This window comes from Onychostoma macrolepis, chromosome 08, assembly GCF_012432095.1.
Source record: "Onychostoma macrolepis isolate SWU-2019 chromosome 08, ASM1243209v1, whole genome shotgun sequence".
NCBI lineage: Eukaryota > Metazoa > Chordata > Actinopteri > Cypriniformes > Cyprinidae > Onychostoma > Onychostoma macrolepis.
Genome location: NC_081162.1, coordinates 19,639,095 through 19,657,115, shown reverse-complemented (window position 1 = coordinate 19,657,115; position 18,021 = coordinate 19,639,095). Strand labels below are relative to the sequence as shown.

Here is an 18,021-nt window from a genome sequence, read left to right as displayed (position 1 = left end):
CCAGCAGAGCACAATTCCCCTTTGTTATTTCCCCAGAAACAAACTAATGCAAGAGCCTTCAATGTGACTCCTTCTGGGAAGGATGCAGAGCCTCGTGTTTGGGTGCATCGCGGCCAAGAGGTGGTGGATAACTGACATCTCGCTAATTATGTCAGTCAGACTTAAATAATGCATGAGCATCTATTTTAACCACCCTCTTCGGAAAACAAGGCTGAAAGCGTTCATAATGACATAACTAACACCCGTTCAGAGTCGACAGTCAAAACTCCACATTTCCTTTCATTAGTGGCCACAAACACATCCGTGACACATCTGAAAAGAAAATATGCACACAATCACCCAAGACCTTGAGATGATACGATACCGCTCACATACCGTCAGCCTTCTTAGGATGCATCGGGTCCAAGAGGTAGGGTGTGTGTGTCTTCCTTTGTGTGTGAAAGCTAAATGAAAAGATGCTAGCTGCTCTCTGGAACTCTGACTAAAACATGCCAGGTAGGCAAATCGCACACACATACACCCGCACGCAACGCTGCCGCACTTGCCAAACAGGTTCAAACCCGAACCTGGCATGGAAGACGGGCCATCAAATCACTGCAGGTGTGATGAAAATAAACAGAATGCATCAATCACGCATGCATGCACAAGGGCTGGACACACTCGGTCATGCTAGCTCAATGTCAATCACATCCGCACACAAAGACGGCGGCGGTGAGATGGGGTGGACAGCAAATGGAAGAGATCTCGATGGTGTGGTGCTCACCGGTATCTTCCTGTTTTCTGCTCGTTTCAGCACATTTCCCCTGGCAGCCTCCAACGACGCACCGGCTACATCCCCTCCTCCCTCGCGGTCTCCTCTGTTCGCTCAATCTCTCCTCTTCCTTGTGATTTATTTAATTATTTCTCCCCCTCCCTGCCGTTCTGTCGCTCCCTGCGTGCAGTCGTTACAGCTGGCTGTCCTTGTATAGGCTGCGTCCTCGATGGATGGATGGATGGATGGAGGGATGTTTCTACAGGACTGGGCGGCTCTGCTGGAAGCCTTAATTGAGATGGGCGGCACAGACAAAAGGAGGGAGTTCCTGCAACACAGACGGATGTTTTGCTACAGTGCCTGGCTCTGCTCTGCACTCTTTGCCTCTCCTCTCTATTATTTCACTCTCTCGCCCTGTTCTCTCTCTCTCCCTCTCTCATCCTTTCGTCAGGGTGTAGCTGGGTCCCCAGAGAGCCGGTGGCAAACAGCTGAGGGGCTTTGTGGAAAACACGGCGCGGAGCGGGAGGGCGACTGGAACGGATCGTCAGTGTGGATGGTGAAAGAGCTTAGTGTGTGGTGAATGAGGAGAAGGAGGGGAAGAGGAGGACGGGGGATGGAGTGTCTGATAATGGCAGGGACTGTTTGCTAATTAGTGGTAATTTGAACAAACCCTAACTCAAAATACTACATTTTGCCATTTACTGTGCACGGATATAAATGATACCTCAACTCGTGCTGAAAGGCCTGCTTTTATGTTTCTAAGTCAGTTGCATGGTGGACAATAAATTAGGCGAAATTAGAAATAAGAATTTACAGAATAAAAATTAGAATTTACAGTAAAAAAGATCTGAGTGACCACATCATAGAGGCTTGGAAGTGGGCTCTCTTCATTTGGGTCTGTAAGCAACCACATAGCAACCACTTCACAAACAAACACTTTCTTCAGAAAATGGCAAATTATATATTAATTTAAAAATTAAATGTCAGCGCCAATAGCCTTGTGGGCAATGTGCCGATATGCGTATAGCACCGTTGTGCTACGGGCGTCCCGAGTTCGAGTTCTGGTTTGTGGACCTTTCCCGATCCCGCCCCCTCTCTCCCTCCCACTTTGCTTCCTGTAATTACTCAACTGTCCAACTGTACTAAAAAAAAGAAAAAATGCCAAAAAGGAAAAAAAAAAATTCAAAAAATGTATTAAAATTACCCAAAAAATATGTTATACATTATACTGTCATGGCCAAATATATCGGCACCCTTAGTAAATATGATCAAAGGCGGCTGTGAAAATTAATCTGCATTGTTAATCCTTTTGATCTTTTATCTTAAAAAAATTCACAAAAATCTAACCTTTCATTGGATAATAAGAATTTAAAATGGGGCAAAATATCATTATGAAATAAATGTTTTTCTCAAATACACGTTGGACACAATTATTGGCACCACTAGAAATTCTTATGAATAAAATATCTCTGAAGTATATTCCCATTCATATTCACAATTTTGAGCACTCCAGGGTGATTATGAACATGAAATTATCCAGCCATGGCTTCCTGTTTCCTGTTCCTTATATTTCAGAAATATAAATAGGAGGGAAAACAAAGCCTAAATTCCCTTAATCATCCATCACAATGAGAAAAACCAAAGAATATATTTCTGATGTGCAGCAAAAGATAATTGAGCTTCACAAATTAGTGAAGTGGCTTTCAGAAAAGAGCTAGAGCAGTGAAAATTCCCATTTCCACCATCAGGGCAATAATTAAGAATTTCCAATCAACATAAAACGTTAGGAAACTGCCTGGAAGAGGACGTGTGTCTATATCGTCCTAATGCACGGTGAGAAGGAGAGTTTGAGTGGCTATAGACTCTCCAAGGACCACAGCTGGAGAATTGCAGAAAATAGTTGAGTCTCGGGTCAGAAAACCTTAAAAAACAAATTGTCAAACAGCACCTACATCACCACATGTTGTTTGGGAGGGTTTTAAGAACAATTCTCCTCGCTCATCTAAAAACAAACTCAAGCATATTCAGTTATCAGACACAACTGAAACTTCAAATGGGACTGGCTTCTATGGTCAGATGAAACTAAAAAATGAGCTTTTTAGCAGCAAACACTCAAGATGGGTTTGGTGAACACAGGGATAAAAAGTACCCCATGTGTACAATGAAATATACTGCTGTATTTTTGATGTTGTGGGCCTATATTTCTGCTGGAGGTCCTGGACATCTTGTTTAGACACATGGCATCATGGATTCTATCAAATACCAACAGATAAAAAAATCAATAAGTGACTGACTCTGTTAGAAATCTTATAATGGGCCATGTTTGGATCTTCCAACCGTACAATAATCCAAACACAAACCTCAAAAACAACTTCAAAAATGGGTCACTGAGCACAAAACCAAGCTTCTGCTGGCCATTCCAGTCCTCTGGCCTGAACCCTATAGAAAATGAGTGGTGAACTGAAGAGAAGAAGCACCAACATGGAGCTGGGAATCTAAAGGGTCTGGAGTGATTCTAGATGAAGGAATGGTCTCTGATCTCTTGTCAGGTGTTCTCTAACCTCATCAGGCATTACAGGAGAAAATTTAGAGCTGTTAAACTGGCAAATGGAGGTTTCAAAAAGTACTGAATAAAAGGGTGCAGTTAATTGTGGCTAATGTGTATTAGAGAAAAACATTTATTTCATAATGATATTTCCCCCCATTTTAAATTGTTATTATCCAATGAAAGATTAGATTTTTGTGAATTTCTTTTAAATAAAAGATCAAAAGGATTAACAATGCAGATTAATTTTCACAGCCTTCTTTGATCATATTTACCAAGGGTACCGATATTTTATTTATATTTATATATATATATATATATATATATAAATAAAGAATAAAATATTTCATCATAATTTCATCAAAAATCATACATATAAACAAATAAAAATAAAATATTAAAAAGTAAAATTTAGAAGTACATCTAACATTTAGGATCAAAACATTTAGTTTCATTATAATTTCTGTAAATCTGTATTCAGTAATTTCCACTGTCCTGATAAGGTCAGACACTCATAACAGAGATCATTTGCATATAAAATCAAGGAAATGAATAAATAATAATTACAAAATAATTACAAAAGTAAAGAATACATGCCCTTTAAAAAATGTGGGGGAAAAAAAGTGAAAAAAAAAAGTGCAGTGATTTGTAGATTAGACAGTCAATGTGCAGTGTGAATTACTACCTCTCTGAAATAATCCAGTTTTTGATGTTAAACAAACAGTGAGTGATTGCAACCACTGAGAGACTCAAAGGACTCAAGAGACAGCCGCGAAAACCCTGAGAAGACTTTGAGATCAGTGATTAAACTGACAGGGACCCCTCCTACACACCTCAGCGTGGAGACAGAGCGCAGTTATCTGAAGATATGTCTTCCTTACACTGACTCTCAGCCACGTCAACAACCACCAGCACACAAGGAACGCTGCAGAGTGATATTATTGTGGCTTTAAAACAACAGTTCCAAAAATTACAATTATGTCTTAAGGTTTTTGCCAATACAATTAAAGTCAATGGGGTCCAAAAATGAAACAACATGAAGGCGAGTAAACAATGACAAAATTTATGCTTCTGGACCATTTTATCACTGTGTCGTATACAAAGTTATTATATGGCTTTGAAAGTTTTAAGCATAAGAAGCATAAGTTGTACACTTGCTTTGCTTTTATGTCATTTCAAGCCCTAAAAAGGCTTTAACAGGATTCTGTGGAAAAAGTCTGGGTAAAATGCAGCCATGATCAGTGAAGCAGATTATACCTGAATAAAAGGTTATAATTCTTTGTCCCTACAACACTGTACCAGAGCAGCTCCAGGTTACTGAGCTGTCATGCACGACGTGAATAACTAACCTTGCATAGTAATAAGCCCAGACCAATTCCACACAACAGTAGGCAGCTGAACCTGAGGTCTTTACACTGTCAAATCACACAGTCACTTTGATTCGCTGTTCAGCACCACTGCATCACGCATCTGTGGTGTGTGCTGGACGTCTGAAACGAGGGGGCTAAGTCCCTTCAGGGGTTTTTGTCTAATAAATTCATGTTACATTTGATGTTCACATGGTATCTGGGTTAAACACCTTACATCACCAACAAGCAACCAATACTAAAACATTTTGTATGTATAAATTAGCATAATGTTTATTTAACCCAAGGCATCAAGTTGATGTGTGTTTTTTTTTTAAACATATTGTTTCAAAAATAATATCTATACAAATACAGTAAAATATCATTTTTATTTGTTACTACTAACTGCTATGGGACAATATTATTAAAAGCCACTTTCTTTTAGTAAATGATTAAAAAGTAAATATCACAAATATATTGATGGTGGCAGGAATGGAGGTGCATCTTTAATATAACCAACCTAAGTAGCTGCTAAAATCAAGCTCATTCAGAGATCATCATTTTAAGTAATATCTCAATATGAGGGAAAAGTCTAATTGCAACTTTAAAAAAAAAAAAAGCATTAAAAAGGATCCAGGTTCGCTGTGCTTTTTTGTAGGGCTACACAATTTGGCCCTTAAAATAGTGATCTTGGGATATCAACATGACTATAATAATAATAAAAATATGATGATGATGATGATTATTATTATTATTGTTGTTGTTTAATTAAATATTTAATTATTATTAAGAAATTGAGACAGATATAAATTAAACCATTAATTTTGTAATTTTACAGTTGTACAGTAAAATGTATTTTTATAACTAAATAAGTGAAAGTTACTAATGTAATATTTCACTGTAAAATAAAAACTGAGTATTTAATAAGAATCATATTTTTACAGCACAACTGTAAATGACAATATTTATGCAATAAATATTATAAAACAATATAAACATTAATTCATTTAAATGCAATATTTATGGCTGCAATATTTATCATCATTTTCAAAGCCCTAAAGGATAACTTCACTTCCAGAATGAAAACTTTGTCATCATTTAGTCACCCTCCACTTGTTCCAAACCTGTATGAGTTTCTTTCTTCTGTTGAACACAAACAAAGATATTTTGAAAAATGTTGGCATCCGAACAGTTGATGAACAGCATTGACTTCCACAGTATGAAAAAAAATACCATGGAAGCCAATGGTGCTCATCAATCAAAATATAATCTTTTGTGTTTGTGTTTAACAGAAGAAAGAAACCCATACAGGTTTAGATCAAGTGGAGGGTGACTAAATGATGACAAAATTTTCATTCTGGAAGTGAACTAAACCTGTAAAGCTTCTTATTTGCTGACAACAACAACATCCAGTTTGTAAGCACTTCTCATTGCAAGTTTGGGAGGATGGTTAGCATGTGTTACGTTCCCAAATGCACGTTACAAACAAACCGAACTCAGAGCACATGCAGAGATGAGTTCACATGAAGCAGCGTTTACTGAGACCAGAGCCACTCTGACACACTGAAAACACTGGATCATGAGCTGCTCACAGTGCCACGCTTCACTCTGAAACATGCAGTGCATATACTTATTTAATTAAATCACAGTCTAGGAGACTTCACAATCACACTAAACCATATCAAGATTCTGGTTTTATTGCGATTAATCGTCACTTCAGAACATTTTTGTTTTACTTTGAACATTGTTTGATCTCGTAATATATTTGATTTATTTATACTGTCAATAATGTTCTCATCCACATTTTATGAGGAGGCACTGCCTCTCCCGCCTCCTCTGAGAAAACACCCAACAACAACAAATGTGGCACAAACTGCTGACAAAGAGAGAAAAAAGTGGACCAGAACAGAACAAAAAAAAAAAAAAAACGCAGACAGAAAAGTTAACAGCCTGTCACAAGTCATTACATACCTAAAGAACAGCAATCAAAGCGGCTCAGACCAACACTTCTCATGTATAAACTACACAAGCTTACATTCACACCATACTAAAGACATCATTCAGAAAAAGAACAGAAATGCAAGGTACTTTCATCTGTATGCAATGCAAAGCAAAAAGGCTCCAAAACACACACACACACACACACACTAATATACCCTCATAGACACACATAAGCACATGCACCAGGGAACCATTAATAAAATTTAGCACTAATGCTATGACACAGCAGCACACAACTCTCTCTCACACACACACACACACACACACACAAATGACACAGACAGCATCTTTCATGCCTGTGCCATAGGCGTGTATGATCGTGAATTCATAACGCTTTCAGAAAGGGGTGGCCGTACTGTGTACAAGGTCCTGACTCAGCAGTTCTGCCCCGTCTGGCCTTCAAGGCAGTAAAAGTGCACATTAACACAGGATTACTGTGCAGTTACCAGAGTGCTATACGCTCCCACTGAGAGATGCCATGTTTTCCACCATAAAATCTTACATTAAAGGTCTTTTACAAGACCTTAAAGGAATAAAACCTAAAAATAACAATTATGTCATTATTTACTCTTCCTCATGTCATTTCAAACACATATTTTGGAAAGACATGAGGGTGAGTAAATGTTTCAGATAACTATTCTGTTAACAACACAAAGTCATAAATGAAAAGGTTTTAAAGAGATTGTTTTAAATCTGTTTCCTGTATTGAGTGACTATAGAAGAGAGAATGGACATTTTAAACTAGATCAGCAGTAAAGTGCATGTGAAAAAGGTTGAAAATGGCAAGACTTTTGACTTACTGTCCTCTCCTGGGCACGGCATACCAGGCTTTTCAGGAATGCTTGGGAATACTAAACAGAGACAAAAAGACAAAGAGAAATGAGTGTGACTCAGTCCAGTGGTGTCATCCATTCATAGACATGGGGCCAGCAAATATGCTAAATTGCGAATACTCAATTTTATGAAGAATACTGATTTTTATCAAGTGCTTTAGTCATGTAGCGTAAACATGATATTTTGAGAGGATTTCTGCAGTGTGGTTTGATTCTGCACTTAGTTCTTTATAAACAGATGGACAAAAAAATACAAATAGAGTAATTCTGCTACTAGAACAATTGAACATTGAATACATGAGGGGAAAATAGATTTATTTCAGATGTTTTGAGTGAATGAATACCATGCAAAAGGAGTCCGGAGCGCCGGTTCCGGCTGTAGATCCGAAATGCTTCCTCCAGCTCCATCTGGGATGAGATGGTACACGGGTCTCCTTAAAAACAAGACAAGGAAAATGGGAACATTACAAAACCACTCTAAAATATCAAGAGGCAATAGGTGGCAATATTGCTTCTGGTGAAGTAAATCTAATATTTTTCTCTCTAAATTACACATATACTCAACATTTATAGTTGATATTTGTCTCAGGGGTATTCAAACTTGGACTTGGGGCAGGGTCTTTTTTTTTAAATTATTTATATACCATAGTATTTATTAGTATTTTGAAATGGCTTTTATTTTATATATTCAGTTTTCTTTTAAATCATAAGTAATTTTATTTTATTCACTTTCTGTTTTAGTCTTAGTAATTTTAGTATTTCTTAAATTTATTTTATTTGAGTTACTTAAAAAGGCATAATTTCTTAGTTTCATCTTAGTTTATCTAATATTTATTTCAAATAAAGAAAATGAATTAATAGGTTTAGTTTTAGTTAACAATAACAACACTGGGCTGGGGACCTCCAGGTTTTAGAGAAAGGGTTCCTTGCAAGGAAATCATCATATTAGGAGTCCCTGGTATCAAAACTTTGTAAAGTCTCTGATTTAGTTGATGTTTATATCCAAAGTGACTTAGTAAATAAAAGGCACAGCCCTTAAGCCTAAAGTTAACAAAATCAAAATTAATCTTTTTTTATGCATATTCCTTGTCTTATAGTGAACGATTCATTGGTGCATTATTACAAACTTTGTAATCTTTAATAAAACTATACTCTCTTGCTCTTCTTAATAAACTTTTCTATTCTGCTGACGTCACTTCAGCCAATGCTTAAAGGTCATACGCACCTTCATCGTCAATCCACTTGAGTGTAATTGGCATCTCCTTTCTGACCCCACACATTGTTCTGACCTCCTCACACACCTCTGTGTACGTCATGGCCAAATCCAAGTCAGAGATCAGCATGTCCCTACAAAAAAAAAAGACATTAACACTTAATTAATACAGAAAGCACCTTCATACAGATCTGAGAACAATTAAAACCCTCTTCTGTTTAATGGAATGTATTTGGTTACAGGTAAATGATACAAGATTCAATCTTTTACAGTATAAAAGACCACGGCCTAAAACTGGACTTCTCTATTAAAATGGCACAATTCTACAACTTGTCCAACAACTAACTAGTCAATTAGTGAAATGAAATAGATTTCTTTCTTTTGTTCTTCTTCATATTTTAGCAGCAGTGCCACTGACTAGTCAGAACCTATTTAAAAAATATTCAGTTTTGCACATCCCTACCATAACTGAAGAAGTGTTGTTATTTTTACTAAAACTAGCTTGGTTAATCATTTTTGGTAACTGAAATAAAATAACTCAAATGAAAACTAGATAGGTTTCTTTTTTTAATTATATAATAAATAAAAAGAAAACAGACAGAATAGAAAAAGAATAGAGCAAGTTACTAAAATTACATATTATCTGTTAACATACAGTACATAGCTAGCTAGTCTGCTATATAACCATCTAAACTGCCCAGCATCACATCACAAATCATGCATCTTTTATTCTAAATGTTCCTCTGTAGCTTTAATTTGCAACACTGGCCTGAAACAGCCCAACCACAGCCAAACAAGCCACATCTGTTTGGATACACAAGAGACTTTTCTTTCAAACCTCTAGTACACAGCTGCCTAGTCTGGTCCCTGCCCCACTTTCACACTGCATACAGGAATGAGCTGCCTCAGAGAGAGCCAAGTACAAGAAAACATGATCAGTTTGGTACATAGAGGGTGATTCAGGCTACAGAAGTGCAACCATATTACTAAGAAATGATTAAATCATTGCTGACCTCAATGTGCCTTCTTGGGCATCAGGACTAATGTGTTTACATGTGGATTCAGCATAATCGTATTTTTCTTTAGGGTTTAATGGCTGTTTTCCCAAGTAATTCTAAGTATTACCTTGATCCTGGAATCACTCAGTACCGTGGTGTATATATATATATATATATATATATATAAAACATTGTCATGGTATTTCCACACCATTTTTTTAATGGATTATATGGAACGATATGCCAGTATATTGTGCATCCCTACTAAAACTTCTGTCATCTCAGTAACACTGTATGATAACTTTTATTCATAACATTAACAAACATTATCAGGATAAACCAGTACTGACCTAGTTTCTCAGTTAACAGCCTTTGCCATGTCCTGGATTCATTAAAATACTAGGCAGTTACATTTGTTGAATGATGGTTTTACACTCAAACAAACCATCTAAAGTTATAAGAAGTTGTTTGTTTCAAGCATGCAAATATTTTAAAGCATACATTTAAAATTAAAGGATAAGAAAGAAATAAACAGCTAAAGAAAAATGTCACATTTACAAAAAATATAATATAGCCTAGTGAATATAACCCCTAAATATCTGAATATATTCATTTAAGTGTGCAATATTTTACTTAACTGCATATTTATATTCTTCATTATCATTACTATTATTTTAGAATCTTAGTTGATGCTAAAACATTACTATGAAAATCATAAATTAACATTGTTCACCACCGGTTATAAATTATTGAATAAATTATAATTATTATTTATGTAATCATACAAAGAGCTTGGTTCAATTGCAATGTTTTTTTTTAATTATTATTATTATTTTATGAAAAGCTAAAAAAAAAAAAACATATAATAAAATATAAACAAGTAAATACAGCTCATAAATATCTTTATCAATTTAAATTTATCATAATTTTTAATTTATCTTTATTATTAATGCTATTATTTTAAATGTGACAACAGATTTATCATAAATTATATAAATTATCATTTATCACCAGTTATTCTAAATTATTTCTTAATCTAATTATATAGAGCTTGTTTCTTGTTTCTTTTGACCTTTGTTGACCCTAAAAGAGCTAAAGAAAATGAAATGATTATTTAGAGCATTTAGACACATATACAATATTTTTTTTTACATCTTTATTTTTGTTTTTAAAATATATTTTTTTACATCTTTAGTTAATGCTAAAATAATACTGTTTACACAAATGTATCATAAATTACATTTCTTTATCTAATCATGCAAAGAGCTTGCATGATTTATTTATTTTCTAAATAAAAAGCTAAAAAAAAAGTACCTTCATTTAAAAATATTGACTTTTTATTTTTTACAGAAATTTCTGTTTTACAAATCAGTCTACAGACCTCCCACAGTTCCTGTGTAGATGGAAAATGTGATGTATAACTGTATGACAAGTTAGATATACTGCGAGTGTGTGTGTTTTCTGCTGAGATGAGCTCTGTAGCAGCTTGCCCCTCAGCGGGGGAACCTTCATCATGAGTCCATCATCTGCCACCCTGCCCTTCTGGCTCCATCCGTCCCCCACATGACTGGCTGGCACTGAAGCCGGGGGTGAAAGGATCTCCAACCGCACGGCTCTCTAAGGCCTGATCAACTGATAAATGTTAGGAGTCCCTGGAGCAGCTGCCATTTGGATGGCGCCTCGCTCGGCACTGACGCAACTGAAGAGGCAGGGAGGGAAATTAAATTCCAGAGTGAGCCATGTGAAACATTTCTGATTAACTTTAATAAGTGCTAACCATCCCTGAGGATGCCAACAGTTAAATAAAGTAATTTCAGAGGTGTTAATTTCTCACTCCATATTAAAGCAGAGAGGGGTGGTTCTGAAATAGATGAGACAGACAGAAAAAGTGCAAGTGTGGCAATAATGTTATTTGCACTGAATAAAAGAGGAGCGGAGGTGATAAATAAAGAGTTTCTGGGTTAATCATAAGTCTAGATTTGTGAATGATCACAGTCATCACACATGCATTTGGCTTTTTGCTCTGACACAGCATAACAGTTGAAACTTAAACATTTGACACTGTAGTTATCACAACTTCAACAAATAAACCACTGGAAAAACACTGAGATTCAGCAGAGCCACACCTCTCCTGGAAAAATCTGCAATGGAGATTTTAGTTACGCACTTTAATATAAAGCATCAGCTTGTTGGTCAGGCAGCTAAACCTTTTTTATGATGCATAAGCAGATATGTAAGAAGTTAGAAGTTATGTAAAAATTAACTGACACTCATTTTACCTATAAAAACTGCAAGAAACACTAAAAAGTATGGTTTTATCATGGTGTTTTGGATAGGAATGGGTCACGATTGAACAATGGTTTAAAAGTTGTTTTTTGGATGACAAGCTGACCATCGTGAGTCCCATCCCTATCCAAAAAGTTCATATTAATAATACTTTCAAAATATTTTCAACAGACCCCCATTCAGCAGTTTCTGAACACTAGAATGTTGAATCTGTCTAACTTATAAAAATGAATGTAGTATATGAACTTTGAAATTAATCCTATTATTTAGCAAATGTGGATTAAATTGATCAAAAGTAACAATAAAGACAATTAAAATGTAATTTCTATTTTAAATAAATGTTGCTCTTTTGAACTTTTCATTCATCAAAGAATAAATAAAATGCATAATAATAATAATAAATAATCATTATTATTAAATAAATATTTATATAATATAAATAATAATCATTATTATTATTAAATAAATAATTATTTTATATAATATAAATAACAATCATTATTATTATTATTATTAATAATAATAAATGATCCTGAGTAGCACCAAATCAGCATATTAGAATGATTTCTTAATAATCATGTGACAGGAGTAATGGTTAATAATAAAAATGATAAAAATGATTTTTTAATTATTTAAAATTGCGATGATATTTTATCAACATTTACTTTCTATTGTAATAATATATCACAATATTATTGTTTTTAGTTTATGTTTGATCAAATAAATTGAAGCCTTGATGAGCAAAACAGACTTTTTTCGAAAACAAATAATTCTTGCTTAATGCTAAAATTATACTGTAACAAAAAGAGTGCAGAATTCTAGAATTCTCTATGTCAAAATTCCCTAACTGAACAGAGGCTCCAGAACTGTGGCAAATTCTGAAATTCTTTTTTCGAACTAAATTTTCGATTTCATAGTAAACAGACACTACAGTACATGTGTGGTCTGACTCTTTTTTGTTGTAAAAAATGTTGGATGAGCATTGCAGTTTTGGGTAACAGCTGTGGCTCATATGCACAGACTGAATCATCATGAACACACCCTGCTCATTTCTGATCGACTTACCAGACTCAACCATAAAACCCACCTGAAATAGTACAACTAGACCCTGAGAAAGCCCACACAAGAGATGGAGTGAATTTGAACAACGCCCTGTCTACAGAGTACAGTGTCATTAGGTTCACCACTGGATATACAGTATATTCAAATTCACACAGCCTAGATTTGCATGAAGAGAAAGGCTTAGTAAGTTAAGTCTGTGTTATGTTACTGTGCTCTAAACTTAGCACTGAAAGTTTAGAATACAAACACAGAGTTCAGAGAACCTATCCACACTCATTGTTTTGTTCTCAGCGAGTTCAGACTACATGTCTGAAGTGCACTCAGATGTCTCACATAAACGCATTACATTAAAAAAAAACAACAACGTCACTGGTAAGATGAGAACTGTGATAACATTATAAAGTTTCACTAGTGGTTTCACCTTATGCTTGTGATTTATGACCAGTGAGTAGTATTATCTACAGTGCTGTCTGTGTGGTTGCTATAGCAAATCAAATCTCTCTAAACCTCCTGAGTCCTGGACTAAAGTCCAGCAGTGGAAATGGAAATAAGAAACACTTGCCAAGTTCAATTCTCTCTTGGCACGAGTGTTTACACACTTTTTCTGTCATTGTTCAAAGTTAATGATTCAGTGTATTGCCGAGATATTAAATTGATGGTTTGTTTATGGTTAATTATGTGAAAGAACCATTATAATTGAGCAAAATCATAATTTAGTTTGAGGAAATGAATATGTTTATTCAGCAAAGATGCATCAAATGTGACAGTAAAGATATTTGCAATGTAATAAATGCTGTTCTTTTCTACTTTCAATTCAAAGAATCCTAAAGGAAAAATGATTGCGGTTTACACAAAAATTTTATGCAACAACTGTTTTAAGAATGTGTTTCTTGAGCATCAAATCAGCATATTAGAATGATTTCTGAAGGATAATGTGACACTGAAGACTGGACGAATGATGCAGGAAATTCAGCTTTGTCATCACAGGAATAAATTACATATTAAAAAAAGAAAACATATCAAAAAAAATTGTAATAATATTTCACAATATTACTGTTTTTACTGTATTTTTGATCAAATAAATAATAAATAATGGTGAACATAAAAGACTTCTTTCAAAAACATTAAAAACATCTTATCGACCCCAAACTTTGAACAGTGTTTTATTGCTTGTTCTAAAAAACTAAAGTCCACTGAAAAATTCCCTAAACTTGTAAAATGATTGACAAGCAGAAAGCTTTTCTGACTGGCTAAAAAAAAAGCTCAGCCCTCTCCCCTGACACCTCTGAGCTGCTTCCATCGCCTAGGGCTGTCAATGACACACCAATTTCAGTATCTGTCAGGTAACAGGGACATTTTATGCATGCATAGTAAAACAGCTTAAAGCACTTTCTACCAGCATGACAAACTTCTGCCTACTCAAAATGTACAAGGCTACAAAATGTGACCCTTCAGGTGACTAATAGGGTCAACAATGTTTAGCATCCAGCAATTCCCCCCTCTGAGATGAGCTATTTAAAACAGTCTAATCTCTCTCTTGATTGCTCAACAATGAAACCTCTTGGACTGAAACCTAGAGGCCTGTGCTCAAATAAACAGTGCCTGGAATCTGTGAAAAAAAAAGCCATTATTAAGGCTTATAACTTGTTGCTAGGCAACTGCCTGGCTCAGGTTGTCAGCCATTCACCAAGATTTCTGTCCCGCCTGGTGTTAACTTCCTCCAAAATATTTTTAGAAGTGGGAATCACCAAGGCTTTCAAAACACTCTGAAAAGCCTGACCCAAATTCGGAGAGCTTCTTTACACACTCATGTAAGAGAGGAATTCATACTTCCACAGACACAGAGGAACTCTTCACTTCCTATTGCAGGTTCGCTGGCACGCCATCAGGTAATTTTGCTCTTGAATCAAAGGTCTACTGTATATCTCCACTCACCGAGCCAGCAGAACATAATATGTAAAGCACATTTATGCAGTCTAAAAATGAGTTATGGTGCATTATCTCATGCATTTATTTAAGGAATGCTTATACAATATTCATATTTTTTAAAACAACCAGCCGATGAGTATTAATATAATAAAAAGTGAAGAATCTATGTTCCTCATTATTTGACTACCCAAATAAGTCATGAAGTTAAATAATACATTTCAAACAAAGAGAGTAAAATCCAATCATGCAAAGCTGATTTCATTTTTCCTCACGTAAAACAGCATATATATATTACATAAATGGCCAAATATGATTGGTACGCTCTCCTTTAATTCATAGTGTTAATGTTAATATTACTACCAGTTGTCACCAAGATAAGGGTTAAAGGGATAGTTCACCAAAAAAAAATGAATGAGTAAATGATAGAATTTATATTGTTGGGTCATAGAATTTTCATAAATAATGAAAGAACTTCATTTTTGAGTAAATTAAAGGGGTAGTTCATCCAAAAAAAAAAAAAAAACAGCCTCAAGTTATTCCAAACCTGTATGAATTTCTTCTGCCTGTTGAACACAAAAGAAGATGGAGAATGTTGGTAAGCAAGCCATTGCTGGTAGCCATTGACTTCCACAGTATTTTTTTCTAATAGCTACCAGCAACTCTTTGGTTTCCAACATTCTTTGAAATATATTCTTTTGTATTCAGCAGAAGAAAGAAACTCATACAGGTTTGGAACAACATGCGGGTGAGTAAATCAAGACAACTTTATTTTTGTGGAACTTTCCCTTTAAGAATGCAATTACGACTTAGACACTGATGTTTCGAAATGAATCTGTATCATTCACACTGTTAACTAAAGGGTGGGCGATATCAGCCGCTGTGTACTGAAGCTGTTCGTCTTTGAGTGATGATGTGATTAATAACAATGATTCACGGTGATGTATGCAGACAGTGCGTGTTTGTGTTATCTCACGCTTTGCTGACTGCTTACATCATGGCCACTTTTAGCCAAGAACCGCTAAACAAAATATAAAGCCTAGATTTTAAAGGCAGTGGAGGATCATTCATCAACAATTCACTGTTGTTTAAAAAAAAAATATATATATATAATATCAGAAGCCACAGTGGGTGTCAAAACCACCAGTCCAGTCAATTCAAGTCATGTGTGGCATTTTAGGTATTTTTATAAGAAATCCAGGACATCATTTTTTTTTTAATGAATTATGAAAACTGAAACTTGCCTTTTATAACACTAATACAAATCCTCTTCAAAGAAGACTGCAATAGCATATTATATATAATAGAACAGCAGAGTTGTGTTGAGCAACAAGTGGCAATAAGAGCACAACCTTCAGCCCACAACAATATTTCATATTTAAATATGCACTCAGTAAGTTATGGTTGTTATTTTTTTTTTAAGCTGGTCAAAACATACCAGTAAATTGCATGGCATGTCTATGTCATGTGATATGAATATGGTGGCACCCATCAGCTTTAAAAAAAATTTTTTTTTTTGGCAAAAATATTAATCATTTCTTTTGTTTTTGTTTTGCAAAACGTTTTAATTATCATAACTAAGTGCACCTTTAAAAATCACTTGCAACATTTCATATTTTAAGAATATATGAAGAATTGAAATTGAAAAATAATTGAGTTTTTGATAATTTCTTACTATTGGCAAGAAAAGGCCTGGATGTTTTACGACATGTCTGATATTGTAAACTGCACTGTTGCAAAATGCCTCAGCAGTCAACGTCTCTAAAACACAAAATGTGCCGATTAAAAACGATCTTACGTTGAAAAAGTATTAAAACATTCGAGAATGTCAATGTTTGTCAGGTGTGGGAGTGAAGTGCGTTTGCAAACATGTTCTGCTTATATTAAACTGCCAAACGCCGGGCATATTCCGACCTTTGACGCCACAACACAACACAGCAGGCCAGCTTTAAAACATTAACCCTGTAAAAGTTTACAACACTCACCCTCCGTAATGCGCCTTTACTTTCACATATTCCGAGGGCAAATCCATCATCGATCCGTTACTGACAGGCATGATAGGAGTTATCTAAAGTCTACAAACACTCTCTTGGGACAGAAATAAAACAGCCTCTGTGTATCAGAAGACGGTATCAGATGTAAAGTGACATAATTCCGAATAAACTGTGTGAGTGGTCAATCTTGTCCGTAATGCTCCCAATGTCGCTTCACCGCTGAAATGATCCATATCGCGAGCGTGTTATTCAGCTTCTTTCCGGTACGCTGGATTTTACGGTGTCTTTGCTATGGTTACTCATAGGGGCGGAGAGACACAGAAGTATGGCTACTTCCAGGTCTGGATTGGCCTCGGAATCCACCTGTTGTTCGCCTGCGCTTCCGTGGGACATTCGGTGCGTGTAGCGCTGTCGCGAGGAAATTTTCCAAAGTGCACTTTATAACATCACAACAGAAGAGCGCGACAGCTTGTTTCGCGCGAGTCTCGACGCGAGCTCTATTATTCCATCCGCCGTGACGTCAGCGAGGAATGTGCAGATTCCGTGAACGCTTTATTCGCAGGTGGATAACGGTTTGTGGGTCCAGCCGGTCTCGCGCTCGTTCTCTCTCTAGGTAGAGACTGATGCTTATCCAATTAAACAGAAGTAGGTCGGTGAGAGAAGAAACGGTTGTGCGCGAGATAATGCGCGTGAATGGGCTAAAAACTACACCTGAACTCTTGCACTTGTCAAGAAAGAAGCAGATATAACCATTTGGTTAAAAATAGTAGAATAAACCTGTTTTGGTTGACGTTAAAAGTGCATTTTGAGGATGTTTATATTTATTATTTAATTTTATTGTTATTGAATTATTATAATATTATTATTTTTAAAATTATTATATCAACGAGAAATGTCATTGAAGTGAGAACCTGGTCCAAGGTCACAATAGCCTATTTAAACTATGTGAATTTAGGATCCACTTAAAATGAGGGAAATTATTTAAAAGTTGCAAGATTTGAATAGGGAACATGAAATGAACAAGGAACAAGCTTGCAAGAGCCGTTGAACTTATGTTTTCTGGTTT

General features: G+C 35.5%; 1 protein-coding gene across 2 annotated transcripts in view; it reads right to left on the bottom strand.

Moving 5' to 3' along the window:
* Positions 1–17,859, bottom strand: part of prkcz (protein kinase C, zeta) — a 126,390-nt gene extending 108,531 nt beyond the window's left edge. The window contains exons 1-4 of one of the 2 annotated variants that reach the window (XM_058784613.1): positions 16,947–17,859; positions 8,702–8,823; positions 7,821–7,910; positions 7,444–7,494 (exon numbers count right to left, since the gene is read on the bottom strand). In XM_058784613.1, the coding sequence (XP_058640596.1) occupies positions 7,444–7,494; positions 7,821–7,910; positions 8,702–8,823; positions 16,947–17,017 (334 nt within the window). In that variant the 5' untranslated portion in view covers positions 17,018–17,859. Of the gene's footprint in view, positions 1–375; positions 658–7,443; positions 7,495–7,820; positions 7,911–8,701; positions 8,824–16,946 lie in introns of those variants that run through there. The other variant, XM_058784617.1, reaches the window with a different exon arrangement.
* Between the last annotated feature and the right edge of the window lie 162 nt (positions 17,860–18,021).